The sequence below is a fragment of the Populus nigra genome, chromosome 10, assembly GCF_951802175.1.
Source record: "Populus nigra chromosome 10, ddPopNigr1.1, whole genome shotgun sequence".
In the NCBI taxonomy this organism is placed as follows: domain Eukaryota; kingdom Viridiplantae; phylum Streptophyta; class Magnoliopsida; order Malpighiales; family Salicaceae; genus Populus; species Populus nigra.
This window is the reverse complement of record NC_084861.1, coordinates 6,082,705-6,109,934: the sequence shown is the minus strand read 5'-3', so window position 1 is coordinate 6,109,934 and position 27,230 is coordinate 6,082,705. Positions and strand designations below refer to the sequence as shown.

The window sequence follows — 27,230 nt, the reverse complement described above, 5'->3', positions numbered from 1 at the left end:
ATAATTCGTTCCTTTTTTTTTTTCGAGATTCAAACTTTTGCGGCAAAATAGCAGTAGAAATTATCTTGTTAGCCTTTTTTTTTTTAATTTTTTTTTATCGAGTCGTTAATTAAATGGGAATGAATGAAATCAACCTGGGAGGTACTATTCCACTAGAAGCAAACCAAGAAGAAAAAAAAGCCTCCTATGCATTATGTAGTTTATTGTTTGTAAAATTAACTCGTAAAATTATATGTTTTGTGTTATTGTCTAAATTTCATCGAAAATAATCTTAAATGATTTTTATTGATGAAATTATTTATTGTGTGTATAAATCATGCATGGATTTATTTTTTAATGATTTTATAATTTATTTTAACAATTCAAGTGTATATTATATTTTTCATACGTTGTAAAAAACATATATTCTCAACAACGTTGTTGTGGTTGTTAGGTGTTACTATAAGAGCTAATTATAAAAATTAAACCGGAACAGCCTGATCTCATCAAAGGGAACCAAAATCCAGGTTCTCCACCTATAATCCACCCAATCTACTGTCGTCCCTCCTGCTCCCCACGCGCTCGACCTCGCAATTCTACGTCACCTATCTAACAAGAGGACCACCATCTGAGTCATCCCGCTATGATCTTGCCACGTCATAAGAAGCCCGGGCACCATTCCACCTGCCAAAATAAGATTGGTGACGCCACAGGGAGAATTGGAGGGAAAACTGGAAAATAGTCATACATGCATGCAATAAAGAGAAAATTAGACCAAGAGAGAATAAAGAAAAAAGGAAATAGAAACAGAAAGAAAAAGAAATGACATAACAGTAACAGGGAAGCTAATGGCTTACTGGCTTCTTTGCTTATAATTTTAGACAGGCTACTCCTACTTCCTTAAAATAAAATTAAAAAAAAATACCCCCTCTCCATTGCTTTCTTCATCGGAAAGTAACGTCAGCAAACGGTGATGCACCGCTTTTAGATTCCAAATTTACAGAATCCGGCAAGGTACTACTATTCTTTTTCTTGATAATAACGCTGAAAACCCAAATCCTCGACTTCTTTCTATAGTTAGTGGCATCAGATCTGGTGGCGTTTACTTTGATATTGTGATTTGAGATAGATTTAGACGATAAAATCTGTTCCTATTGGAAATATTTTGTATTTTGAGATGATTTTGAAGGGAATTTTGAAAAGTTAGGGTTTTTGGGTGTTTTTTTTTTGTCTTTATGGAAGAGGGAAGGAGATCTGGTGACCCATCTGGGTATATAGTGAAGAATAGGAGTTCTTCAGGTTGTTTGATTGTGAGAAAGAAAGGTAATGATGGTGTGGGAGGTGCGGGGTCTTCTGGTTCACACAAGGTTTTTGAGTCAAAGAAAGAGAAAAAGAGGCTTAGGGTGGAATACAGTGACTCAGGGTCTAGTGACGAGTTGTTAATGCCACCGCGTAGAAGGGTAGGCCCTGAAACATCGAGGGCATGTAATGGTTTGAGTGGTTATGAAGAGAGTTATATTGGCAGGAAGAGAAGCAGAGGGGAGGATATTAAGCGTAACGAGGTTGGTTTGATTGGTAGGAATGGGGGGGATTTGAGTGAAAGGAAGAGGAATAAGTTGGATATGTTTGGGTTTGATGAGTATGATGGGAATGGCTTGGAAATGTCGAGGAGGCAGCAGTTTGATGATGGTGGAATTGAAGGGAGGGGGTATTTCAGGCCGATGATGCCAGGGAGAAGTGGCATTGCAAGGGAATATGAGTCAGGCTCCAGCAGGCATGCTGTTATTGATAGAAGAAAGAGTTCATATTTTGAGAGGTCAAGTGGGCCAAGTCAGGGAGGTGATATGGTTGGAGCTCGGTCATCTTTGTCGTTTTTGAGGGATAGTTATGATTCTGATGAACCCATTCGGGTTCAGGGGAAAAATGGTGTTTTAAAGGTGATGGTCAACAAGAAAAAGAAGGTTGGTGGGTATTTGAATAGTTATGATCTTTTGGAAGCTGAGGGAAATAGAAAGGTTTTGAGAGCAGAGGAATCTGTGAAGAAGAATGTTCTAATTCGTCCTCCTGTCTACTCTGATCCTAAAAGCCTTGATAAAGCTGGTTCAGTTTCTAGGACAGAGAAGAATGCAATGAATATGAAGAAATCGGTGTCAACTAAGAATGGTAAAGTCAGTGATAGGAATTCAGAAGACAGTGAGACATTGTTGAAGTTGGGACCAAAGAAAGTTGAAGCTCACAATCCTATGAAGACACCATTGGCAACAAAGAAAAGCAAGGACCTTGACATGGATTCTGATGACAGTGATGCATCTTTAAAGCTGGGACCAAAGCACGAAGGCAAAAAAGCAGGGGACAAGCAGGGGACAAGCAGCGAAGGTGAAAAAACCCCTTACAACCAGCACTCAGAAACTAGAATCAAAGAAGGAAAAGTTAAGCGAGGTAGTGGCACGGAAAAACAGAAGTTGCGAGAACGGATAAGGGAGATGCTTCTGAATTCAGGCTGGACAATAGACTACAGGCCTAGAAGGAACAGAGACTATCTCGATGCAGTTTATATAAATCCTACTGGAACAGCTTACTGGTCCATAATCAAGGCATATGATGCCCTTCTAAAGCAATTAGATGAGGTTGAGGCAAGATCCAGAGGTGATGGTTCTCCTTTTACGCCTTTATCAAATGACGTGCTCAGCCAACTAACAAGGAAGACAAAAAAGAAGATTGAGAAAGAATTGAAAAGGAAGAAAAGAGATGTCAGCGACAGTGAGGATGCAAGAGAAACTACTGTAAGAAAGTCAATTACCAGGTATGATGAGGAGAGCCTGGACAGCGGTAGCCGTGAAGAGAAACTAAGCTCCTTTGTAAAGCAGGTTGGAAAGTCATTGAAGAGCAGAACTAGTGGCAATGGTTCTGTCAGTATAAACTCAATAAGTGAGAGTTCCACGCATCATTTACACGACGGCACTGAGAAACCATCATCTGGGTCCAATTCTCTTCTGGGAAGTAAAAGTAGAAAACTGGGCAGATGTATGTTGTTGGTACGGAATTCTAATGAGGGCACATTGCTGGATGGTGATGGATTTGTTCCATATTCGGGGAAACGGACACTCCTCTCCTGGTTGATTGACTGTGGAACTGTGCAGTTGAGTGAAAAGGTGTGCTACATGAATCGTCGACGAACAAAAGTGATGCTGGAAGGGTGGCTTACAAGAGATGGAATTCATTGTGGTTGCTGCAGCAAAATCCTCACAGTATCGAAGTTTGAGATCCATGCAGGGAGCAAACTGCGCCAGCCATTTCAAAATATATATCTAGACTCTGGTGTTTCTCTTTTGGACTGCCAGATTGAAGCATGGAATAGGCAGGAATCAGTTAAACGCCTTGGTTTTCAAGCTGTAGACATTGATGGTAACGATCCAAATGATGATACATGTGGCCTCTGTGGAGATGGTGGAGATTTGATGTGTTGTGATGGCTGTCCATCAACATTTCATCAGAGCTGCTTAGATATAAAGGTATGTGTAGTGGCATGTTCTTTACTTTGACTTTGTGATCATGTTGGTGTCTCCTGTTTTCTCCTGATGTTCCCATGTGGCCTCTTTTTCCATCCCGTAGTCTTGAATGGTATGGGAACAAAAGGATGGGAGAAGTAAATGGCTGGAGTTGGATACAATAATACTGGCAGAATATGTGCGTGTGTGTGTGTCTTTTGCGTCCTCTTATGTTGAATTACCCACAAGTATGCTTAGTAATTGTGCCCTATAAATGGTCCCCTTGGCTCCACCACATCATACAGGTTATAGTTTGGTTGGACAGAAAGAATAACGATACATGTTTTTTGATGGTAGAAACTTTACAGATGCTTGGATTTTGCATTTTCATAGATGGAATATATCACTCCACTTGGGAATAATGGAATTTAAGAAATCCACCTATTTGTTATCTCACAACCCGGTCCTAGATCTGCCACTTGCATGCGAGCTTGGTTGAATTCACATGAACCATTTTGGTTGCTCATTTGGGACAATCCCAACAAAGGTAAACCATCTTACTAGATGGTTGACACTGGAAAAATACTTGCACATAATGAATGTTAAGGTTGATTATTACACACTCCAAATGATATTCTGATTAAAACACTCATCGAGCATTTGGTTTTCTTTTTTGGGGTTGGGTTCAACTTGCACCTTAAAAGTAGGGGGCAAGTTTAATCCACTTGCTAATAACACAGGAATTTATTGGCTACGCTAGCATTTTTGTTTAATAATTGTGCTTAGTAGCTTTGCTTTCCTCCATTTGTTTTGGCCTTGGCATTCAAAATACTCATATTTATCTTCTCATTGCAGATGCTTCCCCCAGGTGATTGGCATTGTCCAAACTGTACTTGCAAATTCTGTGGGATAGCGAGTGATAAAAATGCCCAGGGAGATGATACAACAGTCTCCAAGCTTCTCACCTGTAGTCTGTGTGTAAAAAAATGTACCTGTCCTGTTCTTCTTTGGTTTGAAATCTTCTGCTTCTATGCATATCTTTGTTCGCACTATTGTTCTGTTTTCATTGACATTAACTTTGCATGTCTCTGTAGATCACAGTTCATGCACACAGGAGTTTGATGCTCTTTCCATTGACACCAACAGTCCAGTCGCTAGGTTTTGTGAGAAGAAATGCGGAGAGGTAATTTTTCAGGGGTTTTGTGAATTTTAGCTATCCTTTTCAGCAATTTCCATGATTTTAATATTTTAATTTCGTGATTTTGATTGAGTTAGTCTTACTTGTATACTTTAGACTCTATGAGGATCATAATTTAATATTTTGCGCAAAACCTTTTAATTTCATGATTTTGCAGAGTAATGGTTATTAGGTTTTTTAGCTTTGTGAAACATTTGTAATTTTATGAGTCTAAGATTTTTGGCTTCACTATTTCAGCAACTGTATCAAGGCATTGGTTAATACCAATGCTAAATCAGGAAGCTATTGAGTTCTTAGCTTTCCAATTCCTTTTCCCTTTTGCTTTGTCTATTTCAAAGGGTAGCACATGATTTTTGTGTCATCACACGATGGATTTGGTGTTGGTAATCCAGTATCCTGTAGCATACTGCCTTCCAGGTCTAAGCTTGGTCTAGAGCATTTGTTGTTTTGGAAATTAGATTCTGTTGCATAAGAAATTTCATATTTCTAGTAAAACTTTTAAAAATGTTTTATGGAAGCATTACTCTTCCTTTAAAACCAGAAACCTTTCTTTGAATCTTTCTGTAGCTTATGCATTTTAAGATCTTAGATCTAGGGATATCTTTTTATTAGTTTTTAATCCATAAAATACATCTGGTTTTGTTAGTCGGTGACACTTTTTTTTCTCTTGCTGGTTGGTCTTTGCTACATTGTTTTCATCTATATTTGCAAAAGATGCACTATATTGATGAATCCTTTTATTGCTTGTACAGCTCTTTGAACAGTTGCAGAAGTATCTTGGGGTCAAACATGAACTAGATGCTGGGTTTTCATGGTCTCTAATTCATAGAGTAGATGCAGATTCTGACGCCTCTCTCCAAGGACTTCCACAAAGGGTGGAGTGCAATTCGAAGCTGGCTGTTTCTTTGTCTGTCATGGACGAGTGCTTTTTGCCAGTTGTTGATAGGAGGAGTGGGATCAATTTAATTCAGAATGTTCTCTACAACTGTGGGTAAGCATTCTCAATTCTCAAATAACATGGAATGAATGTCTAAAGACATTCTTTAGACATTCTACTTTGATTGAAAATTGTGGCTATATTATCGCATACATTTGTGAGCATGGATGCATGAAGCATTTATGGGTTAAAATAATATACACTCAGAAAACTTGTTTGTGCATAATTACTGACAATTGGTTTGGTCTTGAGGCAGTTTTTGTTGAATGCAGTGTTTTGGATTTTGCTGCAATTCTCTTCTGGTTTATGATGAAGTCGATCAACAGCGTTAAAGTTGTGTTTTCATTTAACATAAATAACTTCTTGGATATGAATGCTCAGTTTCAAAGTATCTAGCTGTTAAGTACTATAACTTACATTTTTTTTAATGGAATCACTTTGCTGTTAGATATTATCTTATGAAGTTTTTAATGTGATTTGCATTGCCAATTGTTAGGAAGAAGTATGTGTATGTCAACAAGGAGATTAAACTTCCTTGCATATTCAAGTTGTGTATACCTTTGCATAGAATGAACCATCAGATGCACCTTTGTACGAGGTGGTAATTTGCTAAGCTTAGACCATAAGAGCACAGATGCTACAAGTTGCATGTCTGATGTAGAGGATTTTTCGTGGATCTTTTTTGGCTCGATCACTTGGTGTTTTTTGGTTTCCCAGCTCACTCAATCCAATCTGGAGCAAAACACCTTCTAAACGAACTTAAAAAGTACTGAACCTGTATGCTTGTCTTGTTAATAGCAGCAAGCTGAGATTTGCTCGGGCAGATGCATGCATACACACTAGTAGAATTGGAATTAGTTCAAGTCTTAACTTCCACAGAAAAAATAATTCGAGCCTTTATACTTGGCTCACCATGTGGCTCTTTTTAAGACTGATCCCAGTAGCTGGTGGCAGTTATGTCAATCCCAGTTATGTCTCATGTCTTTAATCCAAGCCACCTTTTCCCCCTTGGATTTCGGCATAGTCTCTCTTTTTTACTCACCAGGCACAGGGCATCTAAATATCAGTCTAGTCTTATAATAATGCCACACAGTTCATATTTCCTTATAACCTAAGTCAACCAGATGGAATTACATTCTAGCTAGAAATTACCTCATAGTATGAATTATGTTAAAAATCTGGTGCAAGAGTTCTCCATGTAAGAATAGATCATTAATAGGGGAGCACAAAATTCTTAGGCATCTGTGACTCTCATGAGGGTAACAAGGGGCTGGCAAAAAGAAAACGTACAGCTGCTAATGAGGAAAAAAGGAGGGGGAGGGGCTTGGGATTTTGAAATCTTTCTTAGCCGCTCAAACTGCCTTTGCATTACTGGATTAATGCTGGTGCAGTGCATCTACTCGATCACATGCCTGAGTGATATCCTCAAGTGACATTATGAGAGGTGGGTTAATGCTTCTATAATGAAAGTGGAGTCGTCCAGGATCACAGTGCTAGACTAGAGTTATCTGGTAGTGGCCAGGGATATGCTGAACCTTTGCTTAATTTGCCCAAGATATGGGGGAGTAACCAATGGAATGGATAAGCTTCCTTGTCTTGCTATCTGTCACTGTGCAGCTCTTGTTGAAGAGAGAATCATGAGGAAGGCAACTTGTGCATGAATCATCTACACATGTTTTATGCCCATGTAGAAAGCACAGGTTATTTCAATTGTTGAGCATGGTCTAGCCATCTTCACACCATTCTCTCAAATTGGGCGCCAACATATATGTGCTTTTGTGTCTCTGGTTTAATAGCAATACATTGATTTGAGACTGCTCTGTGTGACCCATTAGCTCTTGTTACTTTGTGGTGCCAATGTCTCTTCATATTGTTATTGGTATGACTGCTTCAGTGACCCTGTGTTTTTCTTTCTTTCTTTCTTTTTTCCTGGAGGTTGCTAAAGCTTTGCTGATTGTTCGAGTTCCTAATTGCTTAGAACTTGTATGAGATATTTTCTCTTTTTTCTGTTTGTCCATCAGGATCATGACCGTGCGACTTTATGAATATATATGCCTGAGTGTATAAATTGTTGAGAGTCCAACAAACATCTTTGGTTAACTTGGAAGCATCCTCCTCCTCCTCCTCTTCTTCTGGATAAAAGTTCATGTGCCTTGATTCTTTCTTTTTTGTAAGCATGCTGCATGGCTTTGTTATATGACGAGTTCTTAATTTTTCTGCCATTCCTTAATTGTCATTATCTTTTTCAGATCAAACTTTAACCGGCTGAATTTTGGTGGCTTTTATGCTGTTATTCTGGAAAGGGGTGATGAAATAATATCTACTGCATCCATCAGGTTCTAATCTATGGTCATTTGCTTGCTATTCCTAGTGCAATCTCTAACTTTTGAATGGAGTTTTCTAGATTCTTTTAAAAAGTGAGTGACTGCAATTCCTGGAATCAGATCTTCTTGTTTGGAAAATAATGATCACATGTTATGCAGGAGTCATTCTCTTCTTAAGACTGTTGTCTTTTATTAATTTCTTGTTATAGATAACTCTGCGAGTCTATTGTCTATACATTTTTGGTTCCCCTGTCATTTAATGTAGCAAATACCTGTATGTTTTACCAAGTTAGGTTTTGGTATGGAGGACATCGTGTTCAGTTTGAATACAACTTTGCTGTGTGTGTGTTTGAGTGTAGATTTGCTTCAGTTGAATTCTGATAATGGCACCGTCCTGGTTGGTTAGGTTCCACGGAACTCGGTTGGCAGAAATGCCATTTATTGGAACTCGCCATATGTACAGGCGTCAAGGGATGTGCCGTCGGCTTTTCTATGCTATTGAATCGGTAAGGAATAAGAACTGTTTTGCTAGTATTTACATATTTAAACCATTGAAACTACAAGTTCTTATTTGTCTTGCCTTTGATTTGTTTTTTCCCTGCTATCTGTTGATAATCCAATTAATTTTATTTTTTCTTCTCAGACACTATGCTCTCTGAAGGTTGAGAAACTGATTATCCCTGCAATTTCTGAACTCATGCATACATGGACAGAGGTTTTTGGTTTCACTACTCTTGATGAATTACTCAAGCAAGAATTGAAGTCTATGAATATGTTGGTGTTCCCTGGTATAGATATGTTCCAGAAGGAGCTCAGGCAAGAAAATATTGATGGAAAGAGGAGTACCAGCATAGGTTTTGGTCAGATGCTTTGTTCAATTTTCTCTTTTTAACTTTATATTTATGTTCTGTTGTATTGATCTACATTTTCAACAGGTGCAAACCAGATGGAGTTCGAAGAAGACAGTGAATATATTAAAACTGTAGTAAATAAATCTGATGCAGATTCTCCAGCTGGGCATGATGCTCATGATTGTGATAATAGTGGTTTGGAATGTTCGATTAGGAAAAATGAAGTGGCTAGTGCTAGTTCTGATTCCCAATGCCCTGATGTTTCCTCGAACAATATCTCTACTATGAATAGTTCTTTGGATGTGTCTCATGGACTTCAAAGTGCAGTGCCACTCAAGGAGGAAACCATACAGACAAATTCTAAATCAGAGGACAAGTTGGTTCAATCTGCTGTGGATAAGAAAAGTGAATGTGTCTCTTACACAACTCATGATGTACATGAGATGGTTAAATCCAAATCCAATTCTCCTGTTGAAGATACCTCTCTGACTTGTTTCAAGGGAGATGTGGCAGCTAAGGATACAGATACCCAACTTCCAGGTGCTTCCCTAGGCGATGCCTCGGTGATGAGTGGTTCTTTAGATGCTTCTTGTGAACTTAAAGATGCAGCACCTTTTGATGGGACTTCATCTGCTGATTCTGAATCAGAGGGCAAGATACTTGGGTCTGCTTCTATAACAATCTTGAACGTGAGTGGTGACAGTCGAGAGGAAAATAAATCTGAAATGGGTTCTCCTGCCAAAGACAGTGATCTATCTTGTAAAGTGGATGGAATTAATCTATTTCATTCATTGAATCTGAATGAGTCTGTGTCTGGGGAACTTAAAGTTTCAAATTCAGTAGAAGAGAGTGGATGTGCTGATTCTCAATCAGAGGAAAAGTTTGTGGAAATAACACTGAAGATGGAAACTATGCCCCTATCAGATTCCTCAGTTGTAAACAATAACGTGGCTTGTAATGATGGTGATTTGGGTGATATTCCTACAGGAAGTGTCGATATGGTATCTCTTGAAGCTGTCCCTTCCATAGAGAAGACAACTGAAGAAAACTTTGTTGAGAAGGTTAATGAAATTTCAGGTGTATCTGTTTCTGGATTCAGTGGTGCCGAGGAGAATAACATGCAAATCGAGTCCAACCCAAATAGTGAAATTGGCCATGAGAGGGGAATCAAATTAGACGTGGTTCCAGAGGCTGTTTCTGATGCAATGTATTGTGGAGGAGCTGCATTGCATGTGCCGGAGGAGAGTTCTGTGATTGATGCAAGTGAAGGGAAAATCGAATCTGGCTCTATCTGACACTAACACTTCCACAGAATTCCTGCTATGTGTTTCTGTGCTCAACTTTCATGCGGAACTTGGAATGCTCCAACTGGTTCGTGATTGTTAGGGCACTGTTTTGGCATAAAGAAGCACCATCAATCGTTGCAATCAGCGCCGATACCATTTCTTAGGATGATTTTCAAGATTCAGTTTGTACTATGGCAAGCACCAAGATAAATTTTGATACCAAAGAGTTGCAATTCGATCTCTCGATGGAATTATCAGGTGTCATATCCGCTCGACGCTGGAGGAGAATCTACTGTCGTGAACCGCAGGCAATGATGGAGGCTGGTGGCAGATATGTGGAGATGTTCAAGTGTTGATGATCAACGTATTGATGCAATGCAGTGTACATATCTGAATCTGCCGAGATCCAAATTCCGAGTTTCTTACGAAGTCTTGTATTATTTCATTTTCATATGGCAACATCTTGACACATGACGTAGGCGGTTGGAGAAAGATTTTGAACTCTATTTTTCCATGTAATTATAACTTATCCTCTGTTTTTTTCTCCTCATTCCTCCGTTTCCCATGATGCCTGCACTTGATTCATAAATTTTATGTCATTTGCGAGCTGCCCTTCTCCATTGAGTTTGAAAAATATCATACTATTCACTTCTCATTAGATGGGTCTTTACAGAAACTAAGCTCCCGAAGTTCGTACTCAGCTTCTGATTGGTAGTAGTGCTCTGTGTGGAGCAGGTGACTAGGTGAGGTTATTTTTGGGCGGGAAATGTTTAAAAACACCGTACTTTTATTTATAATTTATCAATTTAAGCAGGAAAATTAGCAAGAGTGAAAAAGGCTGCCATTAAAAACGACGCCGTTACAGGTTCTGGTGCCTTCATGTGGGCGACTTGTTAATGAAGTTGAGAAAAGGGCTGGAAACGAGTGGAATGGAGGTGGTGGCGGTCCCTCGTCATCTCCAAAGAAAATTGCCCCCACTCCTTTTCTTCGACTCCTTTGCTAATGGATTCTCATACTACTATTACTACTACAACCTCAAAACCACTTCAGGCCTACCGTTCCTCTCTAACCACCTCTTCTCCAATCGAATCCCGTACAAATCTCTACATTATTAACAACTCTATTTTCATCAGTTTCTTTCCACAATATTTTGCCAAATTTGGTTTTTTTTTTTTTTGGGTGGTGTTCAGCAGCAAGTGCTCGGATTGGGGAAGCGAAGAGAGTCACTAATGAAACGAATGTTTCAGTCAAGTTTAACTTGGATGGGACTGGAATTGCTGATTCTACTACTGGCATTCCCTTTCTTGATCACATGTTAGATATTAGTTATCTTTCTTTTTTGCCTTTCTTCATTTGGAAATTTGGATTTTACTATTTATAGTTTTTTATTTTCTTATAATTATTTAGTTGGTTTGTGTTCTTAGCAACTTTCTTCGCACGGGCTTTTTGATGTGCATGTGAGGGCAACCGGCGATATTCACATTGATGATCATCACACTAACGAAGATGTTGCTCTTGCTATTGGAACTGTATGTCACTGTTCTTTTTTTAGTCTCTCTCCCCCCCCCCTGTCACTGTTCTTTTTTTAGTCTCTCTTTTTTATTTGAAACTTGTAATTGTAAAATTAAGCATGAATCATCAGCTCTTTTTCTTTTTTTTTTCCTTTTCTTTTGTATATGCGAGTTTATATTTCTGGGAAATGAATGGGAGGCAATATGTAAAATTTGCCTCTGCAGGCTTTGCTGCAAGCGCTTGGGGATAGGAAAGGAATTAATCCGTTTGGCGACTTCTCAGCTCCTCTTGATGAGGCATTAATACATGTTTCCTTGGTAAATTATGCGCTTAGTTATCATATAAATATCTCCATGCAGCTATTAATGAAAAAAACTCCTCCTTTTCCACCTCTCTAAAAGCTTACACCTCTACCTGTACCGCTACCCTCTAAGGCAGACAAACACCTAGTCCATGAGCATGTGATCTTCGCTCACGCATATGCAATAAGCATGGTGAAGATTGCACATTTGAATCCCTTGCGACTTTGCTTAAGATTGCTTGTTTTGGAAAATGAAGAAGAATGGCATCGTTATGATGCTTTTAAAGTGTGAGATGGACTAACACGTTATGAGGTCACTAAGGGTGGGGCTGGGTGGAAGTTTGGAAGAGAGATACCTAAACATAATTTGTGTCACCATGCTTGTTGAGTGCCTTATAGCATGACCATGTAGACTCGTATACTTCTGTGCAAAATGCATGGGCATTGCTTGATGCCACCACTGATTTAGTTGTATGATGAAATTTTTTTGTATGCATGTGATATGGGGTTGCTGGGTTGGTAGTGACATAGCCATCACAATTGTGGGTGATGTGACTTTGTCATTGTCATTGTGCACGCTGAACACCCGTGCTTGTGGTTAAGTGGTCGTGATTTGTGTGTGCAACTTCTTCATAGGAATTGCACAGTTGCATCACCTGCCACTTTGCTTGGCATTGCTCATTTGAAGGTGGAGAAGAGCAACATCAGAGATTCAGTTCCATGATCATAATGCTTTTTATTTATGAAATGGACTTAGAGGTTGCAGAGGCATCATGGAAGTCGAGACTAAAATCTTAGTGCATGTAAATCATATAGCTGTATAGCCTGTATTTACTTAAGAAGAAGGATTAGCTTCCCATCATATCATGCTTTTTTTTTTTAAGTTATGCATATTTGTATTGAATTCAGTTTTATTTCCTTTCAGGATTTGTCTGGCCGACCATATTTAGGTTATGATTTGCAAGTTCCTACTCAGAGATTTGGATCACATGATACTCAGGTGCTCCACTTTACTTTCTTCACTTCTGCAACAATGATTTCATGTTCTTTTGCCTGTTGCCAACTCTTGGATATTGGTCAAAGCTTCAAGAAGACAATTTGATGCGGATAAAGTTCACACCTTGGAATTTCTAACCTGGTCTATCATTTTGATAGGTGAACACCTTTCTCCTTGTTTCTTTTTTCAAAATTTTCCATTTTCTAAGATTAAATGGTCAATGATATTCATGATTAATTTTAAATATCTGTTTTTAGCTGGTGGAACACTTTTTCCAGTCATTGGTGAATACTTCTGGTATGACGCTACACATTTGGCAGATAACACTATAATGTAATGCTTAAATTTTTCAATTTAGCCTGAAGCATTCCTGTGCTATTGACTGTCCATGCAAACAGTCTTCACTATCTTTGTAATTAGATTATTAATATTCTCTCATTATAGCCTTTGAAAAAGAAAAAGAAAAAAAACAAGAAGAAAAACTCCAGAGCTCCTGTTGCACAGTTAACTTGGTACACTTCCACCCTAAACCCTGTCACTTCTCCATTTTTTCAACTAATTTTATGTAAGTTTAACATTCGCATGATAAAGTCTTTTGATACTTCACTTGTGCTCTCTCTAATATATTTTGTTTCTCATCTTTTCTAGATTTTATAAAAACAAAATGATTTTTTCACTCCTCTCTTCAAAGCCATCCGTTTATGTTTTAATTATGGCCTGTTTTTACCCTTTAAGCATCAAAAGAACATGATGAGATCAATGGCTAGAGTCAACAGACAAACCCAGAAGTGGTTCAAAGTACAGTTTATGGACAAGAATGGTTTAGATTCCTTGAAGAGAACCCAAGATACGTAACAAAGCTGATCAGAATCCTTCGAAGAATTAGCAAGGGATAAGGATGTGATAGGAGTAGATCTCCTTTTGGTGGAAGGGCTGCATTAGAATTAAACGTAGGTTTTCCTCAAGTTTAATTTGGATCCATTAAAGCATAAAATGTAGAAAGAGTGGCAGATATTGGTCCTAACATTTACTCATGTAATTGAAACATTATATGTTGATTTTATGGTTTCGTTACTTATATGATATGGCAAATTGAATACACATCACATTCTGGTGTAGAGATGTACCAAGTTGATGGTACAATGGTAGTACTGGAGGTTTTCCATGAACTTTGTTGCAATCTTCAATCTTTTAGAAGTTGGCTTGCTTGTTATTTTTTGTACAATCTTTCCCTTTTAATTTTATAATTTGCATTTTTCCTTGTATTGATTAGCTAGCTAGCTTTTCTAATCCCGTTTGCTGTCAGATTTATATTTATAAAAGAATGTTCCAATGTGGACCACAGCTTGCTGGAAGAAATTCTCATCATGTTATTGAGGCAACCTTCAAAGCTTTTGCCAGGGCTCTTCGACAAGCAACAGAATATGACCCACGTCGCCTCGGGACTGTGCCAAGGTTTGATTTCTCCTCTTCAGCTGTGACTACACTGGCATTGAAAGCATCTCCCCTTGTAAACATACTCCAAATTTTGAAGTTGATTTAAAGCTGAGAAATAGTCGTATAAGTGTATTGCACTGCACCAGTTTCGATTCCTTTTTTTTTTCCTTTCATCTTGTCGCTACATTAACGAAAGAGTACGGTATGCTTCTACTTTGTGGATCTCAAAAAGTTCCTGCTTTGACATCATTTCTCCTTTTTCAACCTGATATGTGATTTTGTGACTTGTCCCCTTATTATAAGATTCTTCTTCAGTTCTTCATGAGCAAATCATTGCATCAAAGTTTTTGCAGCTAAGAAACCATAATTTTTGTTAAATTACTTCAGCAAGATTTCTTAGATTGGCTGGTAGCACCTTACAAATCATTTCCTATCACTTGTTTGCATTTTCCTTTTCTTACCTTTTTAGCATGTTCACTATCCATTAGGAAGCCAATTTTCATGGCATGTTGTAGAGTTCTTTAGCATTAGAAGGTTTTCTTGCTTATTCCACATAATACTTCTTGCAATGAAAACGTTAAAGCACGTCTGATTTGTTATGTGCAGCTCAAAGGGGGTTCTATCGAGATCGTGATGATTCATTATTACTTTAAGAATGATGGTTTAAATTCGAAGGTGATGTGACTTTGGATGCATTGTCTTCAAGCATCCTCCATGAGATCCATGTTTGTGATCTCTACTAGTTTGTCGTTATGATAATCAGTTGAGCGCCATTTATTTATATGATAAACCGAAAGTGATTAAGTTACTGTTCTTGCTGATGCAGTCCAATATGGGGACATGGATGCTGTGAAGGATAGGCTATTGCTCGTATGGTTAGTTGTATTTTGAACTCGTAATGAATTGATGTTTTTGTATTCCAAACGTTGTTTTACTCGTGGCGTAGGGAAAAGGAGGGAGCAGCAGGGAAGATGTGTATTTGTCAAGAACAAACTTTTGAGCTCGTAGTTATTTGTCCGTTCTCACCTGTCACTTTATTGAAGCTTCTTGGTGGTGTCCTCTGGGAAATGTACACCGAGATCTCTTGAACCGTGGCCTTTGGTGACTTGATTTCTAGTGATTGCCAAGTTGTTCCACTGTGGTTTAGACTAGGCACTTGAGTGATTTTTTCTATTTGTCGGATTCAGTACCTTTCTCTAGTCATATGAAATTCCCCTACACTTCTTTACTACAATCTTTTCAAGCGGAATGAAATGTGTTGCTTTCCAAGTGCAGATTCTAATGGTTTTGTGATTTATATGAGAATGAATTGGCAAATGCTAACCCCTCCTTTTTATTACTTCTCATATTTATAATTTACAATGCTTTTGTTTTGGGATTCATATGCCTAAATCATGTCAATCTCATTCAATTTGGAAAGAAAATCAATATGCATTAGTCCATGGGGTGAGATTTTGGTTCCCCCGAATTTGCTCAATGCATAAGCGTTGAATGCTGCCCGACCTTTTATTTTCTGGTGGAGTGAAATTTTCACAGCCAACGAATATTGTATTGGATATGTAATGCCAGAGATGTGATTCATAAAAGAAAGGGAAAGCAGTTGCGGAATTTGCTTAAACCATCCTGCTTTCTTGGATGGATGCTAAAATGAAAAACAAACAAACCAACCAACCTTGTAATTATCCTGATTGCATGAACTCAAAAATGATAGCTAAGAATTTCACAGCATGTAACAGTAGTTTTTCTGTTCATATTTCAAAGGAAATAGACGTGATTGCAAATAGAGAGCACAGCCTGAATTTCCCATCCAGAGTTGGGTTCGAGGCCATTTAGCTGATGTGCATCTGATCACTCTACAAAAATTCTTCAGCGGTATTCAAATCATTCAATATCTCTGATCTAACCTCTTCCGGGAGTTGTGCAGATGGACCAGCCCTCGAATAGAAACTGGCCAAAGACCTAATTGCCTTCTCTAATTCTACATATGATTCCTGCAACAAGAAAGTAAAAAGTGGCAGATTGAAACAACTCTTCAAACGATGGTAACGAGTTGAAGGTGCGTACCTCACGAACTACCTTTTCTTGTCCCCTCCAACTGCCCAGGTATTCCCGGATGGACTCCTTTGCTGCATCTGCAGTCCGTCTAAACTTGGCAATATCCTTGGTATCTTCCTTGAGTGACTCGCGGAGGTTCTTCACAACTTCTCTTGCTGCCTTTAAGTATGCCTTTGGCAACAATTTCCCAGATTTTGTTTTCTCATTAGGATCAAACAATGATTTAATGGCCCCAGCGACTCCGTCGTCCTTTTCTTCCTCTTTGGCCCGTGCTTGTAATGGTGTAAGAAAGCAATTTAAGGTCAGAACTGTAACAAATGAAGCGCTAAAGACCAAGACATGTCGACGACTTGGCAAAGCAGCTTGAGATGATAGAACAGCATTACACCTAGAATTCAGTTTGTCTGTAATGTTGCATTGAAACCATCAAGAAACAAGGTTGGTGAATGGTGCGCCGTTGTCAATACTGATTTACGAAAGAAAGAATACAGGGAGGGAATTAAAGTTGTTGCTTACAGTCCATATCAGGTTTAGAGGTTCTGTTCATTGTCTTGAAAGTGACAAATGAGCATATTTTAGCTCCAAGAAGCACAGCCATTCTTGTTCCTGTAACTCAACCAAGCTAAATCCGCGGCATCCTACAAACCAACAAGCATTTACTATGGAGATTAACGAGTTCAGAGGAAAACCAAAAACGAAAAAGGAGAAACAAAATAAAACATGCATACCCACACAACCCCAGCTAGAATTGGATGCAGAGTTGTAGGTGGTTTTACCCTTGATTCCTTCCCTTCCACACACACTTCGCTTTCAATCCTTTCCTCCTTATAAAGAACGGTCTTTCACTAGTTGTTGAATTTATCCAGAAGACACCTTAAAACGTCGAGGTGACGTGTCGTTCCGTAAAAAACTGAACGACGTGCAGTTGGCCTTGGGATCATCCGTTTTTAACAGACCGTTTTCTCATCCTCAGAGAGAGGCTTAGGCCAGAGCATCTTTCCCCGCTGAAAGTAAAACCTCTTGCACTCTACTCTCTCCTCTTCTCCGCTAAAAATATTGATATCCATTTAGAATCCCTAATCACACATTCTGCCGAGGGATGGCAGGTGGCTCCCACCCCAAATCCTCGACTCAAAAACCCCCCCCCTCCTCCTCTTCCTCCACCCCTGCCCCCGACCGCAAATCCCGTTGGGAATCCACCGCCACCAACAACAACAATCCACAACCACGGCAATCCAACCAGAAACTCCATAAACCAAACCCTACCCCAAAGCCCAACACTGGCCCATCCCCCAAGCCCGCTACTTCTACTGCATGCCCAATCCAACCTCCACAAGTCCCTCCGTTCCCATTCCCAGACCTTGGGCCTCCTCCACCACCTACATACGGCTTTCACATGCTTGAACGCCGCACTATTGTGCTCGCCAACGGCAGCGTCCGCTCTTACTTAGCTCTCCCACCAGATTACCAAGACTTCCCTCGTCCTCCTCTTCCGCCGCGGTTCCTTCACCGGGGGGGCCACCTCGACTTTCTCCCCACTGGGCCCCGCTTCCCTCCATCGAACCCTGATGCGTTAGGTTTTCAAAACCAGAATCAAAATCAAAATAAGAGGAAATTTGATGAGGAATCAGTGAAGCAAGGGAATAGTAGTAGTAGTTATTCAAATTGGAAAAATTACACTTTGGGGCCGGATAATCGAGTTTCCGGAACGACTAGTGTGGCGGGTGAAATGAGAGCAGGAAAGCAAATGAGGATTGGTAGTGGTGATGATGTAGGGTTGGCTAATAGAAATAATAACAGGAATTTTGATGAAGTGAACCAGAGTGAATTAAAGAAAGCCTTTTTTCATTTTGTGAAGGTGATTAATGAGAATGAGACCGACAGAAAGAAGTATTTAGAGGATGGCAAGCAGGGGCGGCTTCGGTGTGTGGCTTGTGGCAGGTTTATTACTTTTCAATTTTGTTTGTTCTTTGTTTTTTTTTTTTTTTTTGAGTATTTATTGAATGTTTTTAGCATACAGATGTTGGTGTGTTAGTTATATAATGTTTTGTTTGGGTTTAATGGGAGCGAGATGGTGGTTTTCCATGCGTTTAGAAGTGGTTTAGTGTAAATTCTGTTTATAGGTATAAAAGGATATTTGTTGCTCCAGGTTTGGTTAGAAACTATTTTGTAGTTTTTGTTTGTATTTGCAAGAGGGAAGATACTCCACTTTTGGTCTGTCCGGGACTGATGAACCCCTAAAGCCTCCCATAAGTGAGGCTTTTGTGTGTGCGACTGTGCGTTTAAGCTTGTTGCTAATTACATACACTTTTATCCAAGGATTAGTGAGTTTGAGGGTGTTAACCTTCTGATATGCCTGGTGATATGTATGGTAGGTTGCTAGAGTATTAGGGCTGGAAGAATAATCATTTCTCAATTTCTGTCATAGAAGGTTATCCTCTGTCAGTTATTGTCAACTTCTATATGGATACGGTTCCTTTCAACTTAGGGAAATTATCTGTTATTTAGTGGTTTAACTGAGTGCATGAGGGGTAGGCCTAAGACTGGTAAGATGCTAGCAATGTTGATAGAAATGCACTAACTGCAGAAATCACATTTGATTAACAAATTATCACTGCTATTGCATGTAGTAAGACATGAAAGTTCTTGACTGGTACATGATAGTTAAAGAGCCTTTCCTCCTGTTAGAGTAGTTTAATGAATTCTTTCCTAGCCATTTGTTTTGTCACGTGGTTACTTCTCTTTATTGTTCTTACTCAACTGTAAGTTCCTTATTGTCATAGATGTCAAGTTGGCAGCTGAGTTTGGACTTGGAGTAGTAATTTTCTGTGGTAGAACTTAGGTATTTCTTTTGGTTCTCACTAAAACTGCTAACATCATCATAGGCTTAGTAAACTTATTGTAGATAAAAATATAGGTTTCTGGTCTGAGTTTCAACCTAGTTAGAAAATGAGTTTGATCATTCACCTTTTCATGTGCACTTTTTGTAGAATTAAAAATATACTGTCATCTCTTTATGCTTTTGCCAATAGATTCATAGATGCTTTTTTGTTTGGAACATGTGTTATCCTTTGATGATTGCTTAATTTCCGTGCATGGTGAGAATATATACTGCATTGAATTGGATACTGGTGCGTGAAATATTCTTAACTTGGATGAACTTCATCACATCTTTGCTATTACATTATCAGGTTAACTTTTCTGACAATTTCCAAATGTTGATTGTTCATATACTACCTTTGTTGCTTATGATTAGTCTTGATAGGGATGCCTTATTTGGAAAGTGAAAAAAAAATCTAGTTTTTTGCTTGGTACTTCAATTAATCAAGGAAGGTAGTTGGAGCTTGTTTCCATGTGTGATATTCTTTATTAGATTTTCATTAATTGGCTTATATGAGACTGTACTGGGGTGTAAAAGTTTTAGAAGTTATTTGCAGATTAGCTGTAGTTATAGTCTAGCTGTTTGTCTTTTCTTCTCGTTTCTTTTCTTTTTCTTTTTTCCCTTTTCTACTTCAGATTGGTAGGCCTTTTGGTTGTATCTTGCCTTGTTATCTTGTTCTTATATCTGACACAGAATAGTTGTTATTAAGTCGCTTACCTTGAGTTATGAATGTCAGCTTGCCTACTGAATTGCGACTCACATTGTAAATTTCTGTGATAGATCCTGTATAGACTTGGTTTGCAATTGGTCTTAACAACATTGTAAAGTTAGTGCATTTATTGCAGACATATGCAAGTTCCTTCATTGATTTCAAACTTTCAAGTTGGAAAACAGTCTATGCATTCACCTTGTCGTTTCACTTTTTGTAAAGAGAAGATTAGCTGTCATGTCTTTATGCCTTTTCAAATGGGTTTACGGATTTGTTTCTCCTATGTAACCTGGCAGATTGTTATGCTTTGAGGATTGCTTAATTCTCAAGGGGCAGTCAAAATGTACATCTAAGAGCATTTTGATGAGTGAAACTTTCTGAACCAAGTTGACTTTTGTTTTTTCTTTACACTTATAAACTCTAAATCATTCGGATAACTTACCTCATAAAAAAATATTGGCTGTACATTTAATGCTCATGGTTTTTAAATATGGACATGTATTTGGAAAGTATGAATAGTTTCATTTCCTTGTCTGGTGCTTTAGTTGACCAATAAAGGCAGTTGATGCCAGTTTTCTTGTGCAATATTATTTATAACATCAAATCTTGGATTTTATGCTTGCACTATCAAGGTATAAATATCCTAGAAGTTATTTACAGGGTATCAGTTTGCTTCCTTTCTCATCTTTTCTACTTCAGATGAGTTTTGACCATTTTGTATGATAGACTTTTATCATATAGATCCTCTCTTTTATGATCTCAAGATGGCATCAATTCCTGCTTGTGCCTGTTTGACCATAAGTTGCTTTGTTTTGGTTGTGGGCCATTTCTCTTTGCTGACTATTATGAGGTTTGCATGTTGGCTATGAACTAGCTATAATTCAAGCAAGGACTGTTTAAGGTGCTTTGCCTTGTCCAATGTGGACTTGCGGATGTACAAGGTGCTGAAGAGTAACTGGTTTGGAGCAGTCAAGAGGGAAAAGGTGCAAAGATGGATGGATAATTTAGGTGTAAAATATATCATAATGGAAGAGAAAGTATCAAACTAGTTTGAGGTTCAGCTTTAGTTTGAATTGACATTATGCTTGCGAAACATTTCTTCTTAACTTTGGAGTTCCCAATAACCCTTCTATTTTATTATTTTTAGTACATGCGCACTAGTGATGCAGGACAGCAAAAGGAAAGTTTTTAGATGATTTTGTTAGAGTTAGGGTTTGTAGAATTTAAAGGCTTTAGGGACTGAACGTGTGAAATTGATGGGGGAGGAAGTGAAAAAATCACTAGCCTGACACAAGTAGGGTTAAGAAATCATTCCTTGGAAGAAAGCATCAGAAGATTATTATTCTTGGTGTTTATTGTTTATCTCGGTCGAAGCACAGAAGGCATGGTCTCTATGATGTGTGCTTGACGTGTTATTTGTCTGTTTGTGCCTTAACTTATCGAAAATCTGGTGGTGAATGCGTCTTTGCTATTCATTCAGTTAGAACTTGTAGACTTAACGATATCTGAGAGAAAGCTGAATTATTATTCTTCGATGCCCTTGATATGCAAAATTACAGGTCTTCCAAAGACTTCCCAGACATGCATGCGCTTATAATGCACACGTATAGCTCAGATAATGCAGATGTGCGTGTGGATCACTTGGGCTTACATAAAGCTCTCTGTATTCTAATGAGATGGAATTATTCGATGCCTCCTGATAACTCAAAGGCCTATCAGTTCTTACCTGCTGATGAAGCAGGGGCAAACCAGGATGATTTGATTATGTGGCCACCAATGGTGATAATTCATAACACAATTAGAGTGAAGAGTAAAGATGGGCGAATGGAAGGTTTGGGAAACCGATCAATGGATAGCAAAATGAGAGGTATAGTGTGCCCCTTGGTTCCTTTCTGTGACTGGCACCATATACAATGGTATTTATCTTCTTAATAGAATCCTCCCGTTATATAGGACGTGCTTCTCACTTTGCATCAGTTCTTGAAGATGCCGGTAACTTGCTATATCCCAATACACCACCGTGTACTTTTTGCTAAAAATACTGATGATATCTTGATGCGAGAGCAAACCTAAGTTCTCGCTCAAGATTGATAGGTGACTTTAGCAAGTGCTCCAGCATACTGTACCTGGTTTCTTTGGGTTAGGGTTTTCCAGTTTCTAGTCTCTTTATGCATATTATTTTGTTATGGTATTTAAGGACTAGGGTTTGTCATGTTAGGGTATGCTTAACTATTTAAGGGCTGTTGTTTCTGTAATGAAGGATTATTTATACTTCTGACAATTTTGTTAAGTAGTTTATTTCTTTTTCCTGGCCATACGGACTGGAAGACCAGCCATGTGCTTGTTCACTTCTTCACTCTCTTTTACATTATATGAACTCAGAGAAAACTATCAAGGAGAAATCATTTTGAACTCTACGCTTCCCTGCTCTTGTGAAGCTCACATGCAGTAACTAGCTTCCAAGAGTTTAGTTGCTACACGAAGGACATTCACCAATAAAAAGTCTCAGAAATGCATCATATTACTAGAAACTTTCATCTACCCCAACTAAGAGATGGAATCGCTATGCAAAAGGATAATTATGAGGTAAATAAGTATATTGATTGCAGACTTGGGTCAGTTGGTCCAAAGCTTTATGATGTTGAGCATATTTAAATAATCTGCTCTGTGAATAGATGGTTTCTGTCTAGGGAAGTTTGAGTAGCAAGAATTTGGGTTGTAGGTTGCAGATTTTCTGGTGCTGTGGCTAATTGTTGTATTTAGAATTCAATTTGATGGGTCAATCAACTGCATGAACTGTTATGGATGTTGTAATGTTGTTGCATGATTATGGATTAGTAAAGCAAGCAAAAAGAATGAAATATGGAGGCTGCCTGGGTGCTGTGAACGGTGCCCGGTGCTACATCATGAAAGAATGGACCAGGATACAAGTCATGGGTGGGTGTCTTAGAAATGAAATGAGAGTTGATTTGATGTGAGAATAAGTTAATGCAGTGATGGAAGTTGGGAATAGAGATAAAAGAACAAGCAGGTAAAGAGGGGAAGAGAGAGAAATAATGGACTCACTGCACATGCATGGGCCTCCAAGCTAAAACCAAACAGTTTTAATTCTGTTATCAAAAGTCTAAGAAAATGAACTTTATACATTGGTGCTTGTAAAGGCTACTGGGACTTTTTCTAGTTCTTGTTCTTGCTCCACAGGGATTGGAATTTGTAATTTGAGAATTACAGAAAAGCGAATTGAGGTGCAAAGATTAGAGACAGAAATTCTTAGAAGAATATGTACTTGCAAACAATAACAGGTTCTGTTGCTCGAGTACTCGTGAAAGAAACACCTAAAACCACAAAGTTTGAAGATCCCAATTAAAGCAGTAACTAATTGTTCTTTTCAATGGCTTTATTACTTTGCTTGATGCAATGACAAGCATGCTTTTGATGAGAGTTTAGATCATCAACTCTGTTCGGTGTCTTTTTTGCATGATACTGAAGAGCATGTATTTCAGTCAGGGGCTGAGGTTAAGGCTTTTTAGTTGATTTGGATCATACACTCTTCTTATATTCTTTCTTTTTAGTTTTAACTTCCACCCCATCCAAATCCATTACTGAAGGAGAAACAAAATATCCTTAGGGCCCTGGTGGGCGACTCAATTGTTTAGTGTTTCTAGATTTGTCAAAATGGAACCTCCAGTGGCTTGCTGGGTTTCAATTTTTATGCACACAATTTCTGAGGCCGTACATTCTAACTTGTTTTATGCAGACCAAGCTACGTATATTTATTTTGTATTCCTTAAAGTTACCAGATTCTTGGGACCTTCAGTCTTACACCACAGTTTAGTGACTTGTTTGTGCTTCGTTCCATGTAATATATTTATTTGTATTTTGTTTCCATGATTTATTAATTTGCTTTCTCTTTGCTTTTCTGTTTTAATATTAGTTTAAAGGGAAGGCTGTAACAACAGGCTGGTTTTATTCTGTTTTTTTTTGTAAATTTATTTAGTGTGTCAAAGTCTACCTAGCAATTAGCCACTGCAGTTGCAAATTTAGGCCCATCATTTTCTTTTGGATGATCTTCGGTTGCTAACTGATATTTCTAGACTCTGCTGTCTTTTTCAGCTGAGAATTATTTATTATTGTTTTTTTTCTTTGACCTAAATCCATAATTATGAATGCAATGTATGGGAACCATTGGTTTAGTTTAGCCTTGGAAGAAGAGTTGATGATGATTCTTATGAGTTTCATCATCTGCTCAATATTTTCAATGGTGCAACCCTTGACACCTACTTTTGTTTGATTTTACCTTCTTTGGTCAGATCTTGGATTTGTGGTTGGCAAGTCAAAGTCCTTGTATGGAAGAGATGGTCATCTAGGCATTACTCTTGTAAAGTTTGGTGGTGATCAATCAGGACTGAAAGAGGCTATACGGATGGCAGAATACTTTGAGAAGGATAATCATGGACGCAAGGCTTGGGGTTGCCTACAGCCTGTGACATTGGGCAAGGATGACGAGAAAAATCCGAGCCTTGTGAAGGTGGATCAGAGTGGGGAAAAAACCAGGATTCTATATGGTTATCTTGCAACAGCTGCTGATCTCTACAAGGTTGATTTTGAGACAAGGAAGAAGGTTGTGATTGAGAGCCTGCGGGAATACGAAGCATCCAAGTAGATTTGTCATGACAAAAAAAAAAGGTACAACAACGTAATTTAATGTGCTGTTATTTGACCTGCAAACCTCTGAACTAGTTGAGGAAAGCTTCATGTGGGCATTTTTTCCTTTTTCTAGACTTCATGTAGGCCGTTTTCTAACCGAATTTCAAGTTAAGAGGAGGCCTGTCAGTGTTCTGATGCTAATTTATCAGTGTTTGTAATTACAGCTTGTGGTACGCAGGAACTTTACAGGTTCAAGCTGTTATTCGTCCAGTAATTGTTAGACATTAGTGGACATCACACGTGGAAAAGCAGAGTTTGCCAGCATTGATTATGCAAGCTATCATATACCTGTGCTAGCTAGACATATGATTAGATGCATGGGAAAAGGGGGATTTCTCTCGTAGGAAAAGTCTCCATGTGAGTGGCTTGTGAAGTCGGGATGCCAGATGAAGATGTTTTCTTTGGAATTGAATAGGCAACAACTCGCGTGGTGGTTGGACGCTTTAGTACGATGCTGCGTAGCTGGCTTCTTTGGAATTTAAGCAAATCGGCCATTCCAAAGTCACGGGTAATTTGAAGATTTTCTCGTGTTTCGTTCTGCATGCTCCTCCTTTTTTTCACTGGCGAGTGTAATGTTAATGGCTGGATGAATGATTGGTGATTGGGTCGCTCTCAGACAGGATATAAACTGTGATCCTATGCCCTTTCAAAGATTCAAGAGAAGAATAGACATCTGGTAACCCACGCTTTTTAGAAATTGTACAAGGTGGTGATGTTTTGATCGTGGCCAATTATTTCCCGGTGTCCTTGAAGAGGACAATCGTTATCTTATCACTACTTATCGTGTTTGCAATTATCGTCCTTGCTGCTTTCCGAGCTTGAAAATACCCCCTCGTGACGTCATCTGCTTTTTTTTTGCTAGTCTTTCCTGTCCTCCCCGCCTTGTACTATTACTATTGAAATACATGAATGTTTCCGTCCCTTCTAGTCTGCACTTCACATCCGTTCTGTTGCTGGTCAGATTTATTTTGAACATAAAAATAAATAAATAAATAAAGGCACTGTTAATATGTTTTCATAGCAAAAATAATAATAATAAAAATTACTATTGTGATCTACTGTGACTTCCGTGCAGGATTAGTATTCTTTGCTAAAATAATTTCAGTTCTTGTTTTAGTTTCTTTTAATAACAATGAAATGATGAATGTGAGAGGGGACTGGCCTTGCTCTCCCACGGTCATTTCCTGGGCCACGACAATTTTTATAGGAATATGTGGTCATGGAAGTAATAAGAGTGTGACGTGCTACTATTGTGTTAATACAAATCCAAAATTCAAAGTGAGGGATATGTTAAAACTATATTATTTTTTAAATATTTTTTTAACCCAAGATATTTTAACGTTACTTTCCATCGTTGAAATGGTATAATACCCTATGTTCCGTTTGACGTGCTGCTACTGTATTTGTGCATTACCATTGGCTCCGCGCTGAAGACACGATGTCATCCTCCCTGCTGCTACCTGTTCTTGTTTCCTTCTTCTTCTTTTTCCCCTTTAAATTAGATGATTAGCAATCCAGCAACCAACTGTCCCCTCCCAATCTGATCCTATGGTCCAACTTCTGAGGATGCGTGATGACTTGATGAAAGACGATGGCGATGCTATACGTCCTCGAAGAGGAGAAGAATATAATTGGATCCAAACAATGTCTTATTTAATGGGAACAGACCCGAAACGGACCCACCAACTTTCTTGTTTGCATGAACGAAGCATTTATCAATGAGTTGACACTAATTTAAACCTCGGCTACCTGGTACTTATTGGAGGGTTAGCTACACAATTATGGCCATCGGTGGACCACTCAATAATTATAGTAAATGGAGATTTGAAAATTCCCGGCGGTGGACTTCCACATGATCGTAAGCCATTTCTTCGCAGAGCTCGATGAAATTGTTGAGAGTAAGGTGGACATGCACACATGCACGGAGAATGAAACAGATCATTCTTCCGTTCAAATTTAATCAAGGGTTCGATCAACTCTGTTCTCGAAAGTTCAACCCACAGGCCTTCTTCCTTGTTCTTTCAACTGAATCCGGGCAGGTAGAATTCAGATGAGTTCTCTAGTTATTTGACGGGCCCGGCGTTGAATAAATAAAAGCGCCGCCCTTCTAATTACTATTCACAACCCAAAGTCTAGAGTTAAAACCGGCATGTAAGATTTCTGCGCTGTGAGCCCACTTAGGTACAGTATTGCAGAAACAGATGTTATATCCTATACAGGGCCGCGCTGCTGCTGAGTTCGGGTCATTCTTTTTAACATGAAAAATCAATATAAAATATATTAAATGATGTATTTTATTTAAATATTTGTAAGACAGTATATTGAATGATATTTTTAAATAAGATATTGAGATAATTATATATTATATAGACAATGGTTAACTTAATATATCAGTGATTGGACTGTAATAATTTTAGTCAGAACAGTATTGAAAAATATAATTAAAAAAAATATTAAATTAATAAAATATTCAAAAAAAACCTATTAGAATCGATCTATATGAACTTGTCGAATCCACATATTGGTTTATAAAATCGAGATAGTACTTTTGTAAAAAAATATTAATGA

At 38.4% G+C, this 27,230-nt stretch overlaps 3 protein-coding genes and 1 long non-coding RNA gene across 9 annotated transcripts; 3 read left to right on the top strand and 1 right to left on the bottom strand.

Annotated features, from left to right (window-relative positions):
* The first annotated feature begins 744 nt into the window (after positions 1–744).
* Positions 745–10,613, top strand: LOC133705943 (uncharacterized). 2 transcript variants are annotated; one of them, XM_062131401.1, is made up of 8 exons: positions 745–3,491; positions 4,323–4,455; positions 4,562–4,650; positions 5,418–5,656; positions 7,852–7,938; positions 8,333–8,432; positions 8,570–8,780; positions 8,862–10,613. In XM_062131401.1, the coding sequence occupies exons 1-8, from the start codon at positions 1,215–1,217 to the stop codon at positions 10,070–10,072; spliced, it is 4,347 nt and encodes a 1,448-aa protein (XP_061987385.1). In that variant the 5' UTR covers positions 745–1,214; the 3' UTR covers positions 10,073–10,613. The 2 variants fall into 2 exon arrangements, with proteins under 2 accessions (XP_061987385.1, XP_061987384.1); XM_062131400.1 differs by having other exon boundaries at positions 8,570–8,786.
* Positions 10,614–11,383: 770 nt separating this feature from the next.
* On the top strand, positions 11,384–15,627 carry LOC133705944 (uncharacterized). Of its 2 annotated transcripts, none has more exons than XR_009844367.1 (7): positions 11,384–11,592; positions 12,802–12,876; positions 12,960–13,031; positions 13,131–13,170; positions 14,219–14,328; positions 14,917–14,985; positions 15,137–15,627. It is a non-coding gene; the product is annotated as an uncharacterized LOC133705944 (long non-coding RNA). The 2 variants fall into 2 exon arrangements; XR_009844368.1 differs by lacking the exon at positions 11,384–11,592 and adding an exon at positions 11,844–11,892.
* Positions 15,628–15,958: 331 nt separating this feature from the next.
* Positions 15,959–17,279, bottom strand: LOC133705469 (photosystem II D1 precursor processing protein PSB27-H2, chloroplastic-like). Of its 2 annotated transcripts, none has more exons than XM_062130706.1 (4): positions 17,142–17,279; positions 16,882–17,003; positions 16,375–16,769; positions 15,959–16,301 (listed from the first exon to the last, which is right to left on the bottom strand). In XM_062130706.1, the coding sequence occupies exons 2-4, from the start codon at positions 16,961–16,963 to the stop codon at positions 16,164–16,166; spliced, it is 615 nt and encodes a 204-aa protein (XP_061986690.1). In that variant the 5' UTR covers positions 16,964–17,003; positions 17,142–17,279; the 3' UTR covers positions 15,959–16,163. The 2 variants fall into 2 exon arrangements, with proteins under 2 accessions (XP_061986690.1, XP_061986689.1); XM_062130705.1 differs by having other exon boundaries at positions 17,094–17,243.
* Positions 17,280–17,325: 46 nt separating this feature from the next.
* LOC133705467 (uncharacterized) lies at positions 17,326–25,672 on the top strand. 3 transcript variants are annotated; one of them, XM_062130703.1, is made up of 4 exons: positions 17,326–18,306; positions 21,515–21,822; positions 24,266–24,641; positions 24,841–25,672. In XM_062130703.1, the coding sequence occupies exons 1-3, from the start codon at positions 17,465–17,467 to the stop codon at positions 24,616–24,618; spliced, it is 1,503 nt and encodes a 500-aa protein (XP_061986687.1). In that variant the 5' UTR covers positions 17,326–17,464; the 3' UTR covers positions 24,619–24,641; positions 24,841–25,672. The 3 variants fall into 3 exon arrangements, with proteins under 3 accessions (XP_061986687.1, XP_061986686.1, XP_061986688.1); XM_062130702.1 differs by having other exon boundaries at positions 24,827–25,672; XM_062130704.1 differs by lacking the exons at positions 24,266–24,641; positions 24,841–25,672 and adding an exon at positions 21,909–22,528.
* Positions 25,673–27,230: the final 1,558 nt, after the last annotated feature.

Coding starts and splice junctions, on each gene's coding strand:
- LOC133705943 (XM_062131400.1), top strand. CDS start 1,215: ATGGAAGAGGGAAGGAGATCTGGTGACCCATCTGGGTATATAGTGAAG. Junction 4,651..5,417: donor GTGAGAAGAAATGCGGAGAG/GTAATTTTTCAG, acceptor TTGCTTGTACAG/CTCTTTGAACAGTTGCAGAA. Junction 7,939..8,332: donor ATATCTACTGCATCCATCAG/GTTCTAATCTAT, acceptor CTGGTTGGTTAG/GTTCCACGGAACTCGGTTGG.
- LOC133705469 (XM_062130706.1), bottom strand. CDS start 16,963: ATGGCTGTGCTTCTTGGAGCTAAAATATGCTCATTTGTCACTTTCAAG. Junction 16,770..16,881: donor CTCTAAACCTGATATGGACT/GTAAGCAACAAC, acceptor GCAACATTACAG/ACAAACTGAATTCTAGGTGT. Junction 16,302..16,374: donor AAGAAAAGGTAGTTCGTGAG/GTACGCACCTTC, acceptor TTCTTGTTGCAG/GAATCATATGTAGAATTAGA.
- LOC133705467 (XM_062130703.1), top strand. CDS start 17,465: ATGGCAGGTGGCTCCCACCCCAAATCCTCGACTCAAAAACCCCCCCCC. Junction 18,307..21,514: donor CGGTGTGTGGCTTGTGGCAG/GTTTATTACTTT, acceptor GCAAAATTACAG/GTCTTCCAAAGACTTCCCAG. Junction 21,823..24,265: donor AATGGATAGCAAAATGAGAG/GTATAGTGTGCC, acceptor TTCTTTGGTCAG/ATCTTGGATTTGTGGTTGGC.